General features: G+C 48.0%; 2 protein-coding genes across 8 annotated transcripts in view; both read left to right on the top strand.

The window, feature by feature from the left end:
* The window catches only part of GTF2I (general transcription factor IIi), a 78,385-nt gene extending 69,100 nt beyond the window's left edge, over window positions 1-9,285 (top strand). For all 7 annotated transcript variants that reach the window (XM_074890513.1, XM_074890516.1, XM_074890511.1 and 4 more), the window contains 5 exons: window positions 916-944; window positions 2,353-2,442; window positions 3,796-3,834; window positions 6,377-6,451; window positions 8,204-9,285. In XM_074890513.1, coding sequence (XP_074746614.1) covers window positions 916-944; window positions 2,353-2,442; window positions 3,796-3,834; window positions 6,377-6,435 — 217 coding nt within the window. In that variant the 3' untranslated portion in view covers window positions 6,436-6,451; window positions 8,204-9,285. The remainder of the gene's footprint in view (window positions 1-915; window positions 945-2,352; window positions 2,443-3,795; window positions 3,835-6,376; window positions 6,452-8,203) is intronic.
* A 4,179-nt stretch (window positions 9,286-13,464) lies between these two features.
* NCF1 (neutrophil cytosolic factor 1) lies at window positions 13,465-22,589 on the top strand. Its single transcript, XM_074890509.1, has 11 exons — window positions 13,465-13,761; window positions 14,241-14,321; window positions 14,668-14,743; window positions 16,215-16,380; window positions 16,513-16,568; window positions 16,875-16,997; window positions 17,524-17,631; window positions 18,454-18,571; window positions 19,428-19,532; window positions 21,144-21,286; window positions 22,135-22,589. The coding sequence occupies exons 1-11, from the start codon at window positions 13,690-13,692 to the stop codon at window positions 22,251-22,253; spliced, it is 1,167 nt and encodes a 388-aa protein (XP_074746610.1). The 5' UTR covers window positions 13,465-13,689; the 3' UTR covers window positions 22,254-22,589.
* The last annotated feature ends 579 nt before the right edge of the window (window positions 22,590-23,168 follow it).

Here is a 23,168-nt window from a genome sequence, read left to right as displayed (position 1 = left end):
GGACGGCCCTGTAGCTCAAATAAGTTGAGATCTAAAAGAGTAGAAGTTGCAGTGCATCTTTAAATAGTGGATGATGTTGGCTCTTTGGTATAACCATATATTAGGTCAAATGAAGCCCAGATGTTCATAGCATGAATGAAGAAGGTAGCTCTTTGGAGGACACATCCAGTTTAGTATGCCAAAAGGTACATTAGTAATACTGGATATTATAGCAAGCTGTCTTTTGAGTTGAAATCTAGTCATTCTACAACAGAGTCCTAAAGTGTTGTGGGCCTTGCTCTCCCGTTTATAAGATCAAGTTTGGAGACAAGTCCAGAGCTTGTTGGCTCTTAACAGTAAACAGTATGTTTGTAGTAGTATTACTATTTTTTAAATATTTCAGTTGTGTTAAGAATCCTGAGTCAAGGTCAGCTCTCTGATAAATTGTGTTTTTTCCCTACAAATTTGAGTTTATCTACAATAATTAAAAATACAATATTGTCCAATTACAATGTAAGTGAATTTTTTTGTGTGTTTATATTTCCATAGACACATACTTTGTATATACATGTGTGTATATTTGTGTGCATGAAGCAGAATAGATGAAACTTTGGAATCATACTAAGGAGGAGTTCAAGAATTGAAAATAAAAATTTGTCGGTTTATGTAACTTCTCAAATCATAGACTGCTTCACAGGAATCTAAAAGCTTCAGTTTAGAGAGAGGAAAATTTCAAGGATTTGCGTTTTCCTGTGTACATTACTTTTCAAAGTGCTAGTGAACAAACCACAGTGCCCAAGAGCTACTATGATGGTTCTTTTCTCTTTCAACTTTCTGTCATTTTTTGACATGATCTCTGTTACAGAAGGTTAGGTGAGGTTGCCTTGGGAGGGAGACCCCATCAGTACATTTTATTTTATTTTATTTTATTTACAGACCATTCCCAGGACTTGTGATTAACAATCGTAAGTATTTATGAGACGCTGATGGCAAATGTTTTTTGTAACTCAACAAGATTTGTTTTCTACATTTTGACTTAGTGGCAGAGGCTCCACAGTGGTTAAGTTCTCTGTATAACTTTTGTCTGTGTCTGTCTCATTAAGATTTCCTGACTAAACATGCATGTGCAATTAACTTGAGAGTGGTATGATAAATTTACAGAACAGTATAAGATTAGCATTAACTTTGATGTGAAAATGCAAGACACTGATTTCATATTTTTCAGCTGCAGAGTCCCAAAGAGATTTAGGACCCTGACTGAGCAACAGACTTACATGGGAGTGCCTACATTTTAGGTTCGGATCCATTGCAGTAGCAGTTAATAAGCAAGAGCTTTCCGGTAGCTGCACAATTGTGTTCCAGTGAAAAATTCTGTGTTCTACTGAAGCCGTAACAGTTTAGAGAGGCAGAGTGTAATTACCTGAAGTGCCATGGCCAATTTGGCCATGTTAATGAAATTGTTTCAGGAGGGTGGGAAAGGTCTTAGTATTTTCAGATGCCTAAAATAATTGTGACCTGGTTTTTTAGATCTTATTTAAGAGAAAAAGCAAACTGCAAAACACTGTCATTAGTGTCCCTTGTGTCATGTTCTTTCTGAGCCAATGTCAGATTAGAAATTCAGAGGCCAAATAACCTACTGCTGTTTATTTGTCCTTACCTAGCCTGAGCCTTAGTGACCCTGCGTTGGTTCATTTGCATCCAGCCACTAGTATGTTCCAGCTAGCATGCTGAGGTCTGTGAACTGCAAGTACAAAGTGTTTTCAGGGAGATACTATAGCTAGTAACTGACATTGACCTGCTCAGCAGTCCTAGGCACACCCTCGTAGGTGGGAAAGAGATCCCTATGTAAGAGGGAGCCTCCCAGGCAGCTAAGTGTGTAACGGCATTTCCAGGGAATTGCATTAGAAATGAAAGAATCTATTAAACTATCCAGCATAACTGTCAGCGTGTGTTGGGACTGAGGCTAGCTAATATGCTGAGTAAAAGCAACACAGATATCCGATCATCTTCTGCCACTGGAGGAGCAGATTGGTCACCGAACATGTGGGGTTATGCATTATCCATGTCCGTTAATTACGGTCAAAATGATCTGGTATTGATAGATACTAAGGTGAATGATTGAAAGGCTCTGAGCCTACTGCTTATAGGTATGATGCTTTATTCTTCTTCCAAAGAACATGTGGGAACTTAAGAGGAAATTTTTGGTGCTTGGAAGCTAGACAGGGAGTGGTTTTTCTGTAAGAAAAAATACTGAACTGCAGCTCAATCACAAGTGTTCACGCAACAAGTTTCAGGACTTGCAGATTCAAGAAGTAAGATTGCCCTTGTGTTACATGTGGACCATTTTCAAACACTGATCGTGTCTAATCTTAGAGCTGATGGAAAAAGCTGAAGCAGAAGCACCACCAGCAGCACCAGCAGCAGAACCACCAGCAGCACCACCAGCAGCACCAGTACTACCAGGTGATGCAGAGCGTGGCACGTGTCCTTGCAGGAGGGGTGGGGTATGGAGTTCTCGATCTCATTGGCAGATGATATTAGTAGTCATGTCGTGAGTACGCACGGCTCATGATGAGCCCTTTTATTTTGACAGATGGTGTGCGACGGTGACTTTTATAGCTATTAAATATTAATAAATTAATAGAAAGAGCCATTGCTTCCTTCAAGCTGTGTCATAGGCATGTTCCTTGATTTGATTTTTTTCAGCTCACTCATCTGCAAAGAAGGATTAGTAGGGGCAATATATAAAGCCAATTCAGTATCCATTTACTGATGTCTGCTTAGCTCAAAGTATGTGTGTGTCTGCACCAGATAGGTGTTCAGCCAAATGAAGTTTGCCTGTGTAACATGTAAGAACCTAGAATGGGGTCCTGATGGAATTTTTGCCCCCTGCACAGCTCTAACCCCTGCTAGACTGCACACACATCACCTATCTTAGTCTGAATGGAGAACTTAACTTAAAGCTACGAATAGCTAAAGTAAATGTAGTTGAGCAACTTCCTTTTGACTCAAAAGAGCTTCTAAATGTTCGCAGACGTTTTAAAAATACGTATCCCAAGTTGGTGTACTGCGGGAAAGACTTTTGCAATTGACTGAATAATCTTTAACTCAAACTGGGAAACAAGAGAAAATACTCGATAAGCATTTTAAGAGTAAGGGACACTTTTAATGGTGGAAATAATTATAAAGGAAACCACTGGCTCTTCTGTTCACATTTGTTGGTGGTGGGAGGGAGGAAAACCACTGCTGATAGCAGTGATATAGTCTCTTATCTCACCCGCAGTGTTAAGAAGGTTAAATGGCTTTCCCAGCACCTGTAATTCATCAACATAGATAATAGAAAAATCAATATGGAATTAAAACATACTTTTTGCCCTCTATTCTGCACCTTCCCACTCTCCCCCAAAATACACATACTCACCATTGAAGACAATACTCACAGAAGTGACGATTGTTTTTAAATGCCGTTTTAGATTTAAGCAGTTTCAGTAAAGCTCTTCCAAACCTGGTATATTCTTTGCAAGTGCATGATATATTCCACCAGAACTCGGTGATATGTCTGCCGCAGTGAACTGTAGTTGGACGAGAAGCTGTTAGGTAATGTAATAAATGTTTGGGTATTTTTTACATTTTTCTGCAGACTATAGAAAGTTACACACATTTCTCTCAGACAAAGATATTTGAGTCTGATCATAAGAGGAAAAAATGAGGTGCTTTTTTTTCAGGGAAAACTTAATTTCCTTAATTTTTCTAAGAAACTGATCATATTGTTGAAACTATATTCATACTCATTTGACTATATTTTTTTCATTTAAGAGCCAGCTGAACCAAGCCAAGTACAACTATCTGTAGGAGGTAAGTGTTTGTCTTCAGTTATTACCAACAAATAATTTAAAGTAATTTTGAACAAAGTTGCATCTTTTTCTTATAGGAGAAGGGTCAATCAAAACAAAACAAGGGCTTTTATTGGTTTCCAGGGCATTTTTTCATCTGTATTAATATCATGCTGCATCATGTGAAAAATACTCTGCAGCAGAAGTTATTATTCAAGTAATTTTACAAAGGAGTTTTATGAATTGTTGTTCTTGGTTGGTGAGTCATGACTATATATAGGCTTTGAGTGATTGCTCATATCCTGAGTTATTCAGCACAGTAGTTTCCACAATTTATAAGTGAATGATTGCCATCATCAGGAAATTTTAATGGCGTATTGGCCTGAATATACTGTGCTGGGAGAGGCGGGGAGTGTTGTTCTTCCAGAACTTAAGCTCTGGAAAACATCCAACTTTCCTGTTGTCCAAGAATATACTTGAGTTGTATCTTTTTCAGATGTTGATATATGTGAGGCCAAGGAGGCAGTAGCTGTGCTTTTGCTTATGGTCTTGGAGCATTAGGAATACTGAATCGACCTGAGAGTTGGGATGCTGTTGTCTGCTGTGTGCTCTGGTCCTGTAAATGCTGCCTCTGCTGTAGCCCCAGCTTGTCAGCATGGCCCTGGGTGGCTGTGGCTGCCTCTGGCACGGCTGACATAGAGGATCCGAGGTGCTGTGACAGTTTGACAGGGTGCTGGTTTTGTGCCAGGTAGTCTGCGCCAGGGCTCTCTGATGTGTCAGTAGCAGCTTGAGAGCAGCATAGCCAATGGCACCGGGGTGGAGGCTGCTGTGCATCAGCACTTGTCATCCTAAAACCCTCAAGTTCGTTCCTTAATCCTGCTTCTGTGCCCCCAAAAGAGAAGGCAGCAAATCTCAGCACTCCTGTTCTCCTCTAGCCTTTTCCAAGGAAATGCCCATTCCAGTCTCCACTGCTTCAGTTGCCCTGTCATGTCACTGAACTCGGAGAAAAGCCAAACACGCACAACCAGAACTACTGTTGCAAGCTCAGTTACAGGTTCACTCTGAGTATTATGAGTAGGTCTTTGTCTCAGAGTATAGATCAATCCTGTTGCAGCAATCAAGACAAAAAGAAGGCAAGTGTTAGAGTCCCAGAAGAGCTGAGCTGCAGATTTTAAGCTCACAGTTACTGAAAGCTGGAACATCAGCTGTCTTTATAATGCTGGGCCTACGTGGGACCACTGAAGTTGTTAGATGGTGGAGAGAGACAGTTGTTCCTGAATACCTTCATGCGGAGGAAATCTAGCTATGGGCCTTCAAAGTGATGGTTTTGAAGACATAGACAAGTGTGGCTTTGAATTTATCATCCAAAACTAGATTCAGACCCCGTAACCAGAGGAATGATCTTGAGAAAAGGCATGCAATTGCTAAAGAACTCAAAATCACTTCAGAACTAGGCTGGAAGGTATAAAATGATCATGTGGTGAAATTGCTTGACTTTGTAGTGATGAATTACCCTAGCCCTGAACCTTCCAAACAACTTCAGTGAAAAACCAATTTCTTTCCATCTTATTCTCTGTTTATAAAAAGAACAATATCAGGCTCCAGCTCATATATACAGTACTATACAGGCATGAGATTTCTTTGATTTACCTCCAGGCGTCCCTGTGAACAAGAAAAAGCAAAGATTTTGTAATTAAGTCTCCTGGAAATGAAAAAACATATATCAAAAGGTGATGAATGCTTTAGCCAACAAGATAAAATTTCTTTCTCTCTTTTTTTAAGCATATCATAACGCCTTCCTGTGCAATACTGTGCATTGAAGAAGAAAAATTAGCTAGGGTCAAATTTTTTTCGGAGAGATTGAAATACAGTAGTTGCAGAAGTCTGTATGTAGTTGAGAAGAGATGGGAAGAAAATCTGAAAAATAGTGTGTTTAATAACTAACCCAGAAGGCATCACCTGAGCATAAGTAGGTTCAGGTGTTGTTAGCTACCTTTGGAAGATGGCATCTTAAAAAATGTGAAACAGTGCTCGTGCCTGATGTATTTGAAGTCATGAGCTACAGACTTAGCTGTGAGTGTTTGAAAAGCTTCACCCAGCATCGCATATCCGATGAGGTGGTTGAAGGAAGGAATGGTGCTGGGGATTGGCACAGAGGAGGGAGGAGGATGAAGAGCAGGATGCAGACCAAAACAGTGACATATCTGACATTTTTTCACTAATTATGTGTTGTTTCCTTTTTGGATTAAGTACCTTTTCAGCCCAGTGAGTATTTCAGCTACGTAAAAGCATTTTTAAGTTTCATACACTTCTAATAGCAATTTTTCTTTCTGTTCTTTAAAAACTAGAGTGCTCTAAGATCCCAAGCTGCTTTACATTGAAGTGAATATGATCATTTTCACAGAATCAGATTGTTGTGCATAAATTTTTATTTGTTGTTAATAGTTTAAAAAGGTAAATTAATGCTTTCATATTTTCTTAATTTTTTACTTAAGTACAACAATAACAACAAAATTGGTTGGAAAGTTCCCTTTTCTCTTCATTCATTACTACTTTTTCAACAGATGTTACAGAAACAGAAGAAAATTCTCAAATAAAGCAAGAACCAGACCCAACGTGGTAGATCTCATCAATACGGGGTAAAAGAATTTAGCATTTCTTGAAGTCAGCACCTGTCAAGTAGTAATATTTTTATATTTTTGGGTGAGGAGAAGGGCTGAGATACAGGACTGTGAATGCCAGAAGGTGCCAGTCCTTTACTTGTGAATTATTTTATTTGTCTCGATTCTCACTTATAAAATGTAGGATGTTTTCGCTACCTTATCCAAATACAGTGTAAAGCACACTGTGTTCAAATTTGTGAGGCAGTCAGTCCCAGGAAAATGTGGCCTATAAATAAGAATGGGTGATGGTAATTACATACCTCAGAGGCAGAGTAAATGAAAGCTCAGGGAATTAATGTTTACGAAGAGCTCTGACATGGTTGTGTCATTATTATTCTTGGTAAAGCCTATATATTTCCAAATTGTACTTGAGCAGGAAAGCTCTTCAGTACAATTACAATATTGTCTAAGCTTGGGACACTTAGCAAAGCTATTAGCTGGGATGACAAACCAACTTCCTTTAAAAGTGGGTTTTTTTTTCTTTTCCATTAACTTTTATGAAACAGTTTAATTCACAATGCAAAAATGTCTGAGTCTTTTTCTTATACTATTTTTAACTTCACTGATTCCTAAAAATGACATTTTGGTGGAGGTGGAGAGTAGTGCTAGTGATGCTATCACATCACCAGATGTAAAAGGCTGATCCACATGGTTGTGAGTCTTTATGCCTCATTCAGAGAAAATGGCTATTTTAAGCTATCACAGCTCTGTAGTACTTTTTCCCATTTCAGTTTTTTGCTAATACTCCAAACCAAATACTTTCCTCATTGTGTAGTGTTTGATACTTTAGCCATTTGTCTTGATTGATACAAAGTCGGATGCATTTGTTTAGTGTACTTGAGCTGTTTAGTGTACGTCTAGCTCTAGTAAGAAAAAGACATGGTATTCCTCTCTGAGAAGACAATGTCTGTGTAGTGTTCCAGTTCTGAGAGCACAGATGGGCAATCAGCAAAACCGAGCTCTGGCTCGGCATTTCTGCCGGCCTGAGCAGCTGGGAGTCATAAGGCAGTTTGCCCCTCGTGTGACGAGGGCTGGGGGAGCCCGTGGGTTTCACCCCTGGAACCATCCAGCTTTTTGGAGGCAAGGACAGCCTTGGCCACAGCCCTCCATCCGTGCAGCAGAAACACAGCCTGGTACACAGAGGGCTGCTGACGGCGTCGGATGAGGGACTGAAGGGACAAATCCAGAAATGATTTGGTAGAAACTGGCAGAGACTGATGTACCACAGCACACCAACTGTCTGTGCCCTGAGAATTGTAAGTACAGTAATAGTCTTCATAATAAATTGGTGAAGACTGCTTTGGAAATATTTGTCATAAAACTGAACATGGCAGGAGAAAATATACTAAAGAAAAACTTTTGATTTGTCGTGGGAAGCACTTCACCCAGTGGAGGTATAAAAAGCCATCTCACCTGTCCATTGAAGGTCACAGAAGTTTTGTCTGAGCAATGGCTGCACAGCTTGGTCCTGCAGTGGTTTGGCCTCTTGGATGTTTTAGGCCATCCACTGAATTTATACTAAAGCAAATATTTGATCTAAATTCTCACAGAGACCACTCAAGCACACATTAAAATCTCGTATTGACTGAAAGCAACATTCAGCCTCAGAATGCTCTATGAATCTAGGCTTAAAGAACTCAAAAAGGCGATGGAAACTACTCCTATTTGTAATAAGATACAGAGCTGCAATGAAACTAACTTGCTTTTGTAATTTTTTTTTTTATCTAGTCAGAAGCATCCAGTTCTGAGAAGAGCCTGCCGGGACTGTCTTGAGCTGTGTAATATAACTGTATAAGAGAAGTACCTTCTATACAAACCCTTTTTGTACTTTTAGATAGAAATGTCTACTTTTTCAGCAGTTCTGTGAATTGACTTAAAGCAAAGAATGCCTGTAGATTTGGAATGGCTGATTTTACTTTGGAATATATTATAAGGACTAAACTTGATGCAGCAATGCTGGGGAGATGACAGGGAGTAAAATCAACAGGGACTTAACAGAAGCTGTCTACACTTCCCAATAAAGCTGAATTTCACTGTACCTGAATGCATCTCAGCTTTTGTAATGAAGAAAATTTCCTGCAAGTAGTTCAGTTTGTTAGTTTTTCTTTGGGAAAAAAAAATATCAATACTTTTTGGTTCTTACTCCTTTAATGGCTGATTGGACAATAGTATCTGTATATTTGAACTAATTTTTCCTATGATATCTATCACAATTCATATGTTTTTCATAAATAAAAGATAAACTGGTTCACTTGAGCGTTAGTACGCATTAATGAGATGGACTGTGAAATGGTCAGTATTTCAGTGTGTGGATTAGGAACCAACTTGAATTAAACCGTGTTATAGTTTGTTCCATTAACTCAAAGTAGTAAGTGCATGTTTTATCAGAATATCACATGGTTTATATATGATGGGGTCTGGTCTTGCAGTCCTAACGTAGGCAGAACTCACATGGACCTGTGTGAGAGCTTTTCTCCTGAAGGCTGTGGGGGATGCCCTTCTCTTCATCTAGAACTAGTTATGGAAACATACGCTGCAAGCTGCTGTAAGTCCTACTATGTCAAAAGTTAAGTCCCCTGTAGTCCTGGTTACGCCCCACATCATGTAAGAGACTCATGTATGCATTTATTTTAAGTTTTACAAACCATAAGAGATGTAAAGTTCTGGCTATATGATAATCTCTACAGAGAAGATGCAGATTATTGTAAAGGTTTCTCTTTTATTGGCATGAGTTTGGGATGACTGCATTATGCACAAATGGTGAACCTAATTCCCTGATTAAGAAATAAAGACCTTTCTGATGGTTTTCATGGCTGTCCATGCAGTATACATTTACATATTTTACAACAAATGAAGCTGTAGCAGTAATTCTGTAGGCAGGTAGAACATGCTGTGGCGTAGTTATTCCTTCCAGTGGAGGAAGTAAATTCCAGTCACGCCTTTCAGACAGAAATCGAGCTCTGTGTGGGTGAGGTGGTTGTATCTTCAAGAAAAACTTTGAAGCCTTAAATTCTATTGGGTGCAGTGTCTGTTCCCTGGGAGCAACCTGAAATTCAGCAGATGAATTAGAGCAGCACATGCTCCGTCGTTGTGGAGGCAAGGGAGAGCTGTAGGACACGTGCTTGCGTTTTCATGATTGTTCCGTGCCGATCTAGGCGCTTCCACTTAAATATTCGGGCCTTGTGCCGTTGATGTCAGTAGGAGCAGGGTTAGCTCCTTGCTGAGTCACTTTGAAAACACTTGTCTGGTTGTACCTTCTGGCTCTCCCAATGGGGAATCGGTGGTGACCGATTCAGCGCTGCCTTCCTGCCTGGGCAAACAGCCCCTGTGTCGGTCCCATGGGAACCAGCCCCTTGGCGTAACTGATCTGTTCCCTCTCAGCTTGTGGGTATTAACTTTCCGCTGTGTGCTGCTGCCCCGAGTTGTAACCACTGGTGTAGTCCTCTGCTGATTATAGACATGCTCAGTTAACTCACCTCCATAAATAGGTTGTCATCAGAGCAATGGCCAGTTCTGCGATTGCTGCTAGAAATGTTTAGAACGGGGAAATGAGTTAATGCAGCTTTCCCTGGGTTTTCAGCTGGCTCTCAACTTCCCCTTTTGAAAAGCAGAAGGATGGTCCATCCCTCCTTCACTCACAGCTATCTTGAGGAGGTGCTTTTTGCACAGCTGCCTGCCGAGAAAGGCTCTGTATTGCTGATGGAGTCATTAGTGCTCCCTCAAAATGAGGGCGAGGCATCTTAGCAAAAGAACTGTGAAAATTAGTCATTCCAGGCTGCTGCCTTGTCACGTATATAACGGCAGCGTGGACATCCTGCAACTTTGCGTGCAAGAGCTGAAAAAAAAAAAGTGAAAACTGATGCAGTGTTTTTCCTGGAAGGACTGGAGTCCTTCGGTGATGCTGGGAGCGAGGGGGGTGGTGTGCGTTGTGCCTGTCCCGCTGCTGGGCTTGCAGTGATGCTGACGGGGGAGTCGGCATTCAGCACTGAAGTCTCTTTTTGGTCTCAGACATTTTGAGTTATATCCAGTAGAGAGAAATTAGACTGACAAAATAATTGCACCAATATTTATACCTTCCAAATACCAATTTTATATTAAGAAATTATCTATATATAGTCCTAACAGGTAGCAAACTTTTAAGATGTTAACTGTCTGTGAAAATCTCACTCATTTCCAAACTAGTAATACGTGAGGTGCTTCACTCTTCGGGTATTGAGTGATAATGCCCTAAAAAGCCTTGGCTGTACTAATAAACAAGTAAATAAATAAAATTGCAACAACTTTGAGAGCTCTGAATATTTTTTGTTCCAGCAGAGAAGCTTTGTGGTGATGAAGTAGCAGACAAGTATTTATTCCCCATGTTTTACTGAACTTTAAAAGCCTGTCCTGAACCTTGGGCTGGCTCCTTTCTCTGAAATAGGAATTTTGTACCCAGGGTGTCAGGGGTGGAGGCTGGAGTTCGGCACCCTGGCTTTTCTCAAGGCAGTAACCACTAGATGTCAGATGAGGTCCAGTGCCTCTGTCGTGCAGCTGCTGGCCAGTGGTTTTCCCTTGGGATTTTCCACATACAAAACTTGAACCCTTTCTCCTTCGTTTCTTTTCGTGTCCATCCCATCAGCGACAGACTGCTAAGGAAGAGGGCAGACTTCCATTTTCGTGGTTTTTGCATGTAGTAGGGTTCACATACAGCAATTTGCCATCAGTGACATAAGCAAGGTCTTCCTTGGCTCTGGACTGAATTAAGCTTAAATTTAAACCACTATTGCGTTTTGAATAAAATTAGGGTAGCATTCTTTCTTCAGCTTTTAATTTCTGGGAGGTTTTGGTACTGGTTTTGGGTGGAACGCTACAGAAAAGAGGGTAGTCCATTTGCCTAAACCTCTAAACTTCCACAGCTTCATCTTCAATAACCTTGATTGAAATCTGTCACCTTAGGCCCCATATATGCTGTTCTTACCCCAAAGCAGTGGTGCGTTGCTGCAAAGTACCACTGCCAACTGAGGCTGGAGGCCAGTGGAAGTTCTCCACAATCAGGTCCTGCATTCAGCTGCCAGCCCTGTTCTCCAAAACATGAATCAGCTCAAGAACTCCATAAACTCCACTTGTTTATCCGATGGGTCGTTGCTCCTCCAAGAATTTTCTTCTAAAATTGTTTCTTGACAACCCAGGAACTGTGGGGACAGTTGGTGGAAACATGAAGCAGTGTATCATACCGAGTTACAGGCTGCGTCTCACTGTGAGCTAACCCATCGCCAGCAGTGAGATCTACAAGCTCTTGTTTCATTTCTCGCATCACAAGATGAGGAAACAGGAAGAAACAAGCTAATTAAGTGGTTTCCAGTAATGCACTGTCTGCAAAGTGGTTTCAAACTTAGTACAAACAATTGTAATTATGAAATTAGCTTTCATGACGAAGTTTGTGGTGCTGCTGCATAAGAAGCAGCAATCTGGCTGTTAGCAGGGCAGAATGCAAACAGCCCCGGAGGTAACTTTTTAAATGTTACTGGTTGTATAGTTTTGCCTTGCATACAGGGAAGTCCCCATGTTAAAATAATGAGGAACTAAATGTAAATGACATGTTTCTGATCTCGGCTGCAAAGCACCATACTTGAGATACGGGGAAAGCTAGGGTTAGTATTTGATTTTTTTTTTAGTGCAGCCAGAGGCAGCTTTTGTCTTTACAGCTCCTAAGGGCGTCGGGGGCTGACCCTGCACCAGGGTTTGCTGTTGATGGTCAGTGGGGAGAGCCCACGCGAGCTCCGCTGGTGCCCGGGGGCTGCTGCCTGCCAGGAATGGGGATGTGGAGCGTGGGTCTGGGCTTGCTCTGAAGACCAGCTTGGGGTGAGGTGTTGGCCTACTGGGGACACCAGCTGCACCCCAGCGCCGGCTCCCAGAGGGGACATAGCAGAGGGAGTTGGGGAGGGGGTGAAGGGCTCACAGCCGAGTGACCAGATGGAGCTGGGCTCCTCCTGAGCATCCCGTGGAGAGCAGGTCCCACCTCTGCCAGGGGACAGCCCAGCACTGGCACCCCTTGTAACAGGGACAGAAGTGCTCCCAGGTGCACCTTTGCCTGTGAGCAGTGTGGGATTGATACGTGCAGCCCTTCAGCCTTTCTGCTCAGAGCCAGAGCCGGAGGAGGACGGTGGTGCGCTGCCATCACGGAGGGGCTTTGCCAGGGCCCCTCGTGCTCTCCCGGTGGGAGGGGGGGGTCCATCTCCAGCCCACCCTGGGGTTTCCCGGTGCTCCACGCAGCCCCGTGCCGGGGTAGGGCGGGGAGCGGAGCTGCGGCGCTGGAGCTGGCTCAGGGCTTCGGGGGCTGCTCAAAGGGAGCCTTTCGGTGGTAGATTTTGGGGAAGCTGCAGGTGACTGAAAGGAATCAGTGATGCAAGGGCAGGAGCTCTTGTGCGCCGTAGTAAATTTCAACTAAATACTCACTGTATTTTCATCACAAATTTTATTGACGATTTTTTCATACGTTATTAACACTGGAATGACATTAAATTGACCCCATGCAAACTCCCACACTCTCATGCATAACATATGACAAATTATTAAAGAAACCCACCTGCAAACCAACCAACCAAATCGAACTAAACCTGAAACCAAACAAGCAAACCAAGCCCCGTTCTGCCTGGGCTGTGCCCCCAGCTTCCCCGCCTGCCCTGGGAGCGCAGGACGGCCTCCCAGCCATACAGAGATGGTGCTGCTGTCCCTGGGGAGCACGTTCAGCGCTTCGTTCAGCCCAGCCCGCTCTGTTCCAGAGGGTAAAGACTCCTCTGGTCGCCTTTGCCAAGGCACTTGTCTGTCCTTGACCCTCTGCAAATTGGGTGCTGCAGCACCCTGTGTCATCACGGGGCAGTGTCAGCGGTCAAGGGGCCACTTGGCTATCAGGGCAGCCGAGCTGGCACTGCACCTTCACTGTCCCGTGATTTCAGAGGTGCCTCCAGGGCATCCCCGAGGCCTCCCCTGTGCCCGCCTCCTCCCCAGCCCTTGAGCCACTGGCTGGGCTGGAGACTCCCCACGGGAAACACCGACTCAATACAAACCACAGCGGATAAACAATTACGGGTGTGATTGCAGCAGGACTTCTGCTTTCCCGGGGGCTTTAACAGTGAAGCGGAGCTGTGTGACGGCAGAGGGGAGAAGAAGGACACCGAGACGCCCGGGAAGGCAGGAGCAGGGGCCGGAGCGGGACGCCGTGGCTAGGAGCAGCTATGGGGGATGCCTTCATCCGGCACATCGAGCTGCTGGGCTACGAGAAGAGGTTTTTCCCCAGCCAGCACTATGTGAGTACACAGCAACCTTCTGACAAGCTGAGGAGTGAAGACTGGCCGGGATAAAAAGCCTGGCCAGCAAATTTATTTAGATAAATGTGACTGAGGGCCTAAGAGCATCCTTTTTTGGGAGGGGTCATGGCTGATGGCATGAGCTGGAGGCAGCCAGAGGATAAAGTGTACTGAACACACAAGATTTTGGGCACCAAATTTGCAAGCCATTGGTTGCTTCACAGGCTTGGAAAGGGCTTTTTGCTCCTTGATTCCCACCCATCTGCATGTTTCTGTCCCCTCTCTGTCCCTACTGAGCTTCCCTAGCACCCAGCTTGCTCGCTGCCTGGGCAGAGCCACTTGCATTGGGGTGGTGGAAGAAAAACACGCAGTTTAACAGAAACTGAAACATCTGCAGGGTTCCCTCGGGGCTTCGGCTGCAGCAGGGTGTGGGGTCCTGCTCATCCACAGAGCTGCAGCACCTCTGCTTTGCCCCTCAGGTCTACATGTTCCTGGTGAAGTGGAACGACCTCTCCGAAAAGGTCATCTACCGCCGGTTTACTGAGATATACGAGTTCCATGTGAGTCATCCCAGGGTGGGCATTGGCCCCCAGCCCAGGGCACCAGGGCTTGGGAAAAAGAGGAGGGTGAATTCCAGCTGAAATTATCTCTGAACAAACCTGGCTCAAAGGAGGCTCCTGGGTCCCAGTGCTTCAATCTCCTTCGCCCCTTGAAGGGGGAGTCATCGGCTGTGTGCTCCCCTGGCAGATTTCTCCCAGTGTGGAGGCACGGGGTCCAGCCAGCACGTACCAGTAGCAGCAGCGGGGCGAGTGCCAGGAAGGGGGGGAAGCCATGGGCAGGGTTGTGGGTACCACAGGGGAATCCCCCAGTGCCATCCTCACAGCCATGCCTGGCTCTGCTCCACAGAAAGCGCTGAAGGAGATGTTCCCCATCGAATCGGGGGACATCAACATGGAGAACCGGATCATCCCACACTTGCCAGGTGAGGGGCAGGTGCCAGGGCTGGGGGGGGGGTGTGAAACAGAAATTGCAGTTGGTTGGGAAATTCCCCGACAGGCCAAGCTCTGCCGGCTGCCTCCCGCACATGTGCTTGGTGTGATTTCTGTTCCTGCCCACTGGGCTTGAAATCAAAACCCCGGAAAGCTCTGAGCAGCAGCACTCGCCAGTCCTGCAGACCCCATCCTTCCTCCCCAAAGGCTGGACACCCTGGAGACATGTCCCACAGCACCGGCTGTGACCCCTGGCTTGTACAAAGGGTCTGGCTTTGGGGAGCCTGAGCTGAGCTGAGCCTTCCCTCGGTGACACAATCACTGGCACTGGTTTTAGTGCCCTTATGGCAACACAGATATTTCATAAGAGGAAACAAAGCAGTATGTCTGCAATGACAGGGAACGAACTCCTGATCCAAAGAACTGATGGTTCGTCCCCAGGCAAGGTGCAGGTCAGCGAAGTTCCCTCTTTTATTTTATTTCCTGTTTTAAAGGAGGCAGGAAGGAGCATGAGAAATAGCTGCAGGTTGTGGTCAGCACCTCCTGAGGAGGAATAAACCTGCACCACACAGCAGATGTCTGGGGGGACTCTCCTCAGAGCCAGACCAACACTGCCATGCCAGGACCCTTCCCACGCGCTGCCACTGCCCTGCTGAGCATCCTTGTCCCATTTGGGGACCTGAAAGCACTGGGGTTGAGGCAGGTGTCAGACTGCTGCAGGGGGGTGGGGGTACCACCAGCTGCACACGTGCACCTCGACGCAGGGTTCAACACTGCTGTGGGTTGGGGCTGCCAGTGGCATTTTGGAGCCCTGGGGTCGAGAGCAGCTGCTGCAGGACATGCGCCATGGCCAGCAGGACAGAGGGACACGCACATCTCCCCTGGCCACAGGCTGGTCCCCTGAGCCCCTCCCTGTGCCCCAGTGCAGCCGCTGTATTAGTGGCCCAGCAGCTGCGCTTAGTCTGAGCACGGATGTGGGAGTTATCCTGTAACTGAAATGGGGTCAAACAGGGTCTTTTCTGGTCTTGCACGAGCTGTGCAAGGGTCCATGGGCTGCAGGGGATGAATCCGGCTGCACAGAGCTCTCCTCCGCGCTGCCCACAGCCCCCAAGCTGGGCACTGCAGCACACTTGCCTCCACAGCCGTGCTGACAAAACAAGGAACCTGCAGCTGTAGCACTTCTGCAAAACAGCCAGAGTCCTGCGGTCAGCTTCTCCCCAGACTTTTCGGCACTATGTGTGGACCTCATGTGCCTGCCAAGGCCGGGGCTGGAGCAGCGAGGGAGGAGATGGGGCCATGCTCCTGCAGAGCTTTGCCTTATGGGCACCATGCAGCCATGTAGCACCCTGGGGCCAAATCCACTTGTTTTCAGGGCAAAAACAATGATTCAAAACAGCCGGCTTGGGAAAGTCATAAAAACAGAGTGCTCTCTGATTTTTCTGAGTCCTTTCTCCTCTCCTCCAGCCCCAAAGTGGTTTGATGGGCAGCGCTCGACCCAGAACAGGCAGGGCACGCTGGCCGAGTACTGCTACACGCTGGTCAACCTGCCCCACAAGATCTCCCGGTGCCTGCACGTGGTCAACTTCTTCAAGGTCCGTCACAATGACATGAACCCCGTCACAGACAGCCAGTGAGTCCAGCTGCCTGCCGTGGGGGGGGGAAAACCTGCATCCTGGGTGCTGTCAGCAGCCCGCAGGGATGGCACCACTGCCAGCGGTGAGGGGTGGTTGGCATTGAGCTGCCTTTGCTCTGACCCATCTAGGATCAAGAAGCCCGAGGTCTTCCTCCTGCCAAAGGATGCCAAGAAAAACCCCAGCGGTAAGAGGCCTTGGAGGGGTGCAAGCAGCGGCTGTCTCAGCAGCAGCAAAGCTGGCAGGGAGAGGGGCAGCCATCCCATGGCAGATGCCCTGACCAAGAGCACTGTCTCTGTGCCAGAGCTGCAGCTGGGAGGAAACCACGGCCTCGGGGGGAATGAGTCCCTGTCCTGGGATCCAGCTGGTTTGGGACCAGAAGAGGCTGGGGGAGCACTTGGGGCTGTCCTGGGGATGCTTTTGGCCTTCTTGAAATAGGGTATTTCTGCACCGGGGGCTGGGAGAGGGAACGTCTCTCACTTCTCCCATGCAGACATTACAGGGCCCATTGTGCTGCAGACGTACCGAGCCATCGCCGACTACGAGAAGAGCTCCACATCCGAGATGGCTCTAAAAGCTGAGGACATGGTGGACGTCGTGGAGAAGAGCGAGAGCGGTATGTATCCATCCCTCTGGAGAGCCCCTGAGTGCGAGACCCCTCCTGGCCATCATTTCAGCAGGGACGGGGACTGCCCTTGCATCTCGTGTCCAAATGCAGCGTGCGAGTTAGGCTGGTGCATGGGTTAAAGGGTAGGTGGCTGTATCAGGGTCTCCTGATGGAGAGAGCAAATGCAACCAGCAGCACCGAACCTCTCAGCGCTTCCTGCCTGGACATGTTTCACATTCACATGGAGCCACATGACAGTCGGTTTTGGCCAGTGAGGGTGTGGGGCAGTCCTAGAAAACCATGCAACCCTCTCGCATTTCTCAGCCTGTGAGGTTTCCTGCCCAGGAGGAAACAGGATGAACTGGCCAAGCTCCCTGGTTGCACCATGTAAACAGAAACTGGCCCCAGCGCCGTCCTTCCATCCAGGCCATGTGGATGCCTGTGCCTACTCCGGCCGGGGGCAGACCCAGTGCTGGTGCCCCCATGGTGCCCCCACAACACCCTCTGTTCTTGCCCACGGGTGCTTTCCTTGCAGGCTGGTGGTTCTGCCAGTTGAAGAATAAGCGGGGCTGGGTGCCAGCTGCCTATCTGGAGCCGATGGACGGTCCCGACGAGTCAGAAGAGCAGGAGCCCAACTATGCAGGTAAAATGTTGGGGTAACCAGGGTGTGCGTCAGAGCACAGCCTGCCACAGCTCCCTGCTGGGATGGTTCATTGCAAGGCCCATCAGGCAGTCCCCACTGAGCAGGACTGCTGGGCAGGGAGATGTTGCTGTAGGAGCTTCCAGGAGGGATAAATCTCATGGTTTGGTGCCTCAGTGTCAACCTCAGGAGCTCCCCACGACCTGCAACTCAGCACTGGGTGCTTGTTTTGGCTGATCACAGATGCACATCTTCACCCAGTGGCCATGCTGAGCCAGCTGGGTGAATGCTGAGTTGCTGGGTTAGCAAGGAAGCACAGTGCAGCACTCACACAGAGGTGCAGGCTTTCCCCAACGCGTGGCTTCTGCAGTCTCCTTACCAGCCCTCCACATCGCCCCACCGTGACAGCGGGGTCTTGTTGCACAGAGCAGAGGGAGGATCCTGCAGCCTCATGCTGATTGCTCTCTGGACTTCGTCTTTGTGGTTTTTGAAACACTGCAACAGACTCTATTAGCACAGCTTCCTTATTCCTCATTTAGATCACCCAAATGATAAACATGCTCTTCAGCAGAGATAGATAAGTGTGCTTCCACTGCTTGCATTCACCAGCTTTCTCATGGAGAGGTGCTGAAAGGGCTGGGATGAGCCACAGGCACTCTCAAGGCTGGGGAAGTCTGAATCCAAACTTGGAGACCTGAAGCACTTTGAGTCTAGCCTAAAACGTAGGGTAGATGCTGTGGTTCCTCCTCTCCTCAGTGGCTGGAGAGGCTGAGCCCCATCCCTGGGGTGGTAGGACACAACCCTCTGTCCTGGTTCTGTGCACAGGTGAGCAGTACATTGTCCAGAAAAGCTACACAGCCATGGAGGAGGATGAGCTGACCCTCAAGGAGGGTGATACCGTCGAAGTCATCCACAAGCTCCTTGATGGCTGGTGGGTCATCAGGTGAGAGATGCCAAGAACAAATCAGGCAAGTAGGATTCAGGCAGAGGGAAGGAATGAACCAGCTGTTCTCCGCATCGGGGCTGTGGAAGCCGTGGACTGTTTGGTGCTGCTGCCCAGCACTTCCTTTTGCAGGGCTGCTCCTAGTAGCCTGTAGTTTTGCCAAATGTTAAACATTGAAGCTGGGCCTTCCTGTGGTGGGGGCTTCAGAAACATCCAAGAAGGAGGCAGGTGGAAAAAAAAAAAAGTATGTTTTTTTGCCTCTAAGTATTCTGGCACATTTTGCTTTGCAAAACTTAAGCTTTCATCCCAGCCCTGGCCTGCCCTGCAAACTTGGGCTTCCCCAAGGGGAACCCCAGCTGCATTTGTGCTCTGGAGACTCACAGATTGCATATTCGCAGCAGGACACACGTGGTTGCAAACCCTGGGGATCCTCCTGCCCCAGCCTGTCCCCAGGCGAGTGGCACTGGGAGGATCTCCTGGTGTTTGCAGCGTGCTGGGCTGGAGGGGGAGGTGGGCCAGGGACCAGGGAGTGTTTCTTGAGCGCACAGCTACAGGGTGTCTGGCAGGAGGCCCTGAGCAATGCTTCAAGAGCCCAGTGAAACCCTCAGGGGAGATGATATGAGCTGGTGAGACCCTGAAAGCTGTGAGCCATTGCTCTGCTACCTACTTGCTTTTGGGACTCAAGCCACGCTTTCAGGGAGAACCACAGGCACACACGGTGGGGGGACAGTCAAAGCCCCCCTCGCTGCAAGAAACATGAGAAATAACCCACCCAGCATCAGCTGGGGACAGGCATGAGGAGGTGGTGGTTACAGAGTCACGACTGCAGGCGATGTTGCTTTGTGTTGCATTGCAGGAAGGATGAAACCACTGGTTATTACCCCTCCATGTACCTGCAGAAAGCCGGGGAGGTGAACACCGTGAAGAGTGAGCTGAGAAACCGGAGCGCTCCTCCGCGGAGGTAGGAGAAGCCCTGGGTGGGGGAGAGGAGGACTAAAGCTCTTCTTTGAGGGGAGTGAAATGAAACCAGACAGTGATTTGTGGTGTCCCTCACTCACCCTGGCAATGAGGAACTGCCCTGGAGAGGCATGAGCAGGGCAAAGACAGACCAGGAGGCAGATCCTGGAGGTCTGGAGCAAAACTACCTCTGTGCTCCCTGACTTCCACAGGCAGAGAGGCACCCCAGCATTTCTGATGCAGGGCTGCATGATCCTTGCTCCAACAGGTCCTCCAGCCAGATGTATTCCTCCTTGTCCTCCTGCAAAGTTTCCTTTCTGGGCTAATCTCATTTAATTTTCAAATTGGGCTTTTTCTTATTTCCTAAGTGCATCCACTGAATCTTTGAGAAGCAAGGAGAGATTTGACTAATCAGAGCTGCCAAATGGCCTAATCTGATGGGAGGATTTGAGCTAATGGAAGGGATTTTATTTTGATTAAAAAGATAAAAAGCAATAATAACTCATTAATTCTGATGCAAAGAAAACTGCTAGGAAGGGCAGAGCTTCCCACTATCTTCCCTACAAGAAAACATGGCAGTCTTGCTATAAAACCTCTCAAAATCCAGTTCCGCTGGAGCAAGGATTCAGTGTGAGACAGTGTAAAATGGCCCAAATCCACCTATCTGAGCGCAGTGATGCTTACTGATACCCTTGAAGGAGGTGAGGTGGCCTGTTTCAAGGACAGTGACTTGCCCCCGTGGTGGATGCTGTCCCTGTGGTGCTGGTGATGGCAGCCAGGCTGAGTCCTGTTGCAAAGGTGGTGACCTGCCGCTGTGGGCAAGAGCTTTGCTGTGAAATGGGCTATATGCTCAGACCAGGGAGAGGCTGAAGGCAGATGGGCATGTTGCCTTGAGCATAGCAGGAGGATGATGCCGTGGGATGGATGTCAGGAGTGACCTCACACATGCCCTGGTACTGAAGACAAAGTGGTGGCCTCCTTCTGCCTGCCTGGGGACTGTCCCCGACGCTGGGGGTTTCCCTGCAGCTGCATGCCACTGCACAGCCCCAGGCTGCTCAGCCTTTCACTTCTCTCAGTAGTTTCTCTGCTGTGGGTTCAACACTGCACATCCAAGTGCACACTGACACATACACTCCGTTCCCCCGGCCCAGGGACTGAGCCTTGGGTGCTTGGGGACCCATGCTGAACAGCACACCAGGATCTTACTGTTGCAGCCAGTATAGATGCCACATGTGTATGTCCATCCATCCAAAAGCAAAGCTATAGATCACTTCCAGGGTTTTCTTGAATTCTGGGAAAAACCCATCTCATCTGATCCACCTTGCCATCTCCATCATTGCTTTCCAGGCTTGTGCTGAGGCTTCACCCTTCGGTATTTGCTTCCAAAGCACCACTCCAGCTGCCTCCTAACACACTGCACATCATGTCTCACCTATGGCTGCCCTTGAGGGCTGGCATCCACCTGCTGCCTTCCACCAGGCAAAACCAAAAAGCAGAAATTGGGGTTTGGGTGAGGCAGAGGAGGAAGCATTGGGGGGAAATCCTCATCAAGAAAGTGTGTGGCATGAGAGCTGCTGGCAGGGAAACTGAAAGTTTTGTTTCTGACTCACTGCAGATCCACCATCCGAAACGCGAAGAGCATCCACAAGCAGAGCCGGAAGCAGATCAGCCAGGAGACCTACAGGAGGAACAGCAGAAAGTACATTCAGAGCCGGAAGAAGATGAAGGAAAACTTCCAGAAGGTGGCCAATATCATCAGTAAGTCTCAACAGGGCCTTTGCCCTGGGCACGGGCTGAAGTTCTGCAAGCACAGCCTGTGCCCTCCAACGCTGGTTGGTGGAGCTGTGGCATGAGCGAACAAGCTTGGGAATCCCTGTGCCATGCTGAAAGATCTGGGTGTGGGGCGAGGAAATGAGTCTTCTTTTCTCCAAAACCCTCTGCACTTCATGCCCCAAAGTTGGGCTGTCCCTTCAGGGCAGCACGGTCTCTGGCTCTGCCCCATCACAGGTGGGAGATGATGCAGTAGGACAACACATATGGGTCACACGGTGCCTGTCCACCCTTCTCCTGTGGGGAAAGCATGTGCAAGGAGGTGTTTCTTTTCAGTGAGGTTTCTTACCTCTGGTCGGACAAAGAAGGGAGCATGGTGGCATTTCTGCCCTCAGTAGGTCCTGGTGAAGGTCAGCCCACACTTAGGACTTGTTCTTTCCTCTGTGCACCTAACCTCCCCCGTGCTGCTGTTACCATTACCATTATCATGTACGTTAGCTGGCTAAAGAAGGAGGTGCCTAAAGAAGGAGGCTGCCATTGAAGTAGACGCTTTAGATCTGGTAATCCCTGTGCGGGATCCATGACCTTCGTAAGGGAGAGCAGCTCCTTGCACAGACCTAGAGCTGGGCTCCCACTTGAACAGAGCTCCTGGCCGGGGACCGGTGGGCTCATCCCACCACCCTGACCTCCAGAAAGCCCATCACATATGGCTGAGACAGGAGGACAGGCAGAAGCTTTGGTGACCATTACATGGAAGCTTTTGAATGTTCACATGAAGGTACTGGTATTGGGTGGTGGAGAGCTCTGACCCACCTGTACATCTGCTTTACCTGCAGTTGAGAAAAACGAGCCAGAGGAGAACAAGCCCAAGGCTCAACCTGCTGTTCCTCCCCGTCCCAGCAAAGACCTCATCCTGAACCGCTGTACCGAGAGCACCCGGAGAAAGATCCTGTGAGCCCTCAGCCCTCCACAGCAGCCAGCCAATGCTTTATCTCCTCCGGCTCCTGCGCAGATGGGGCTCAGAGCCAGATCCAGGTGGCTCTGGCAGCTGCCACAGGCCCCAGGGTGCTGCCGGCTGGATCGATGCAGCCCAGCACCCATCTTATCCACCATCACAGAGAGCCCAAGATGTCCCGAGGAGGGACCCAGTCCCCCTCCACTGGCCCCTGGGGGACTGAGGCTTTCACAACCACTGGAGACCTCTTGCCGCTAAACCCCCTTTTATCCCCTATTTGTATTTTTAATGATTTTGTGGTTTTCACCAATAAAGGAGAGACACTTTACAGACATATTTCAATGTCTGCCTGGGCAGCTGGTCAGTGGAGGCACCAGGGAACGGCATGGCGGCAGGAAAGGCGTTTATTCCTGGTGGGGGATTGGGCAAGGGTCTCTTGTGAAAGATGCTGGCAGTGAGGAAATTGGGTTTTGAGGGTGAAAGGATGGCAGCTTCCTCCCGCAAGGCAGCTGCTTCACTCCCTCTAGTGGAAAGCGAGGGCTGGGTTGTGTGGACGTGTTGGCTGGGGTGGGATAGGAGCCATGAGGCCAGGTGGCCACCCCAAACGGCAGCGGGGCGTGAGGGGTGTGGGGCAGGTGGCCCAGGGCCTGCCAGGGCTTCCCATGGCTGAGGACACGGGTCCCTCCTGCCCTGATGGAGGGCCGCCATGTCAGGAGGCCAGCGGCCACCACAGCACGGCCAGCGCCGATGGGGTGTGGGGGTGGGTCCGGGTTAGTGTCTGGGTGTGGATTTCAGTTTGGATTTGCATTTCCCAATAGGGTCCGGGTGTAGGCTTGTGTCTAGGTTTGGGTTTGGGTATAAATCTGGGCCTAACTCTGGGCTGAGGCTGGGTCTGGGGTTAGATTTAGCTGGCGG

This window comes from Strix uralensis, chromosome 20 (assembly GCF_047716275.1).
Source record: "Strix uralensis isolate ZFMK-TIS-50842 chromosome 20, bStrUra1, whole genome shotgun sequence".
Classification (NCBI taxonomy): domain Eukaryota; kingdom Metazoa; phylum Chordata; class Aves; order Strigiformes; family Strigidae; genus Strix; species Strix uralensis.
The sequence above is the reverse complement of the archived record's forward strand: the minus strand, read 5'-3'. Positions and strand labels throughout refer to the sequence as shown.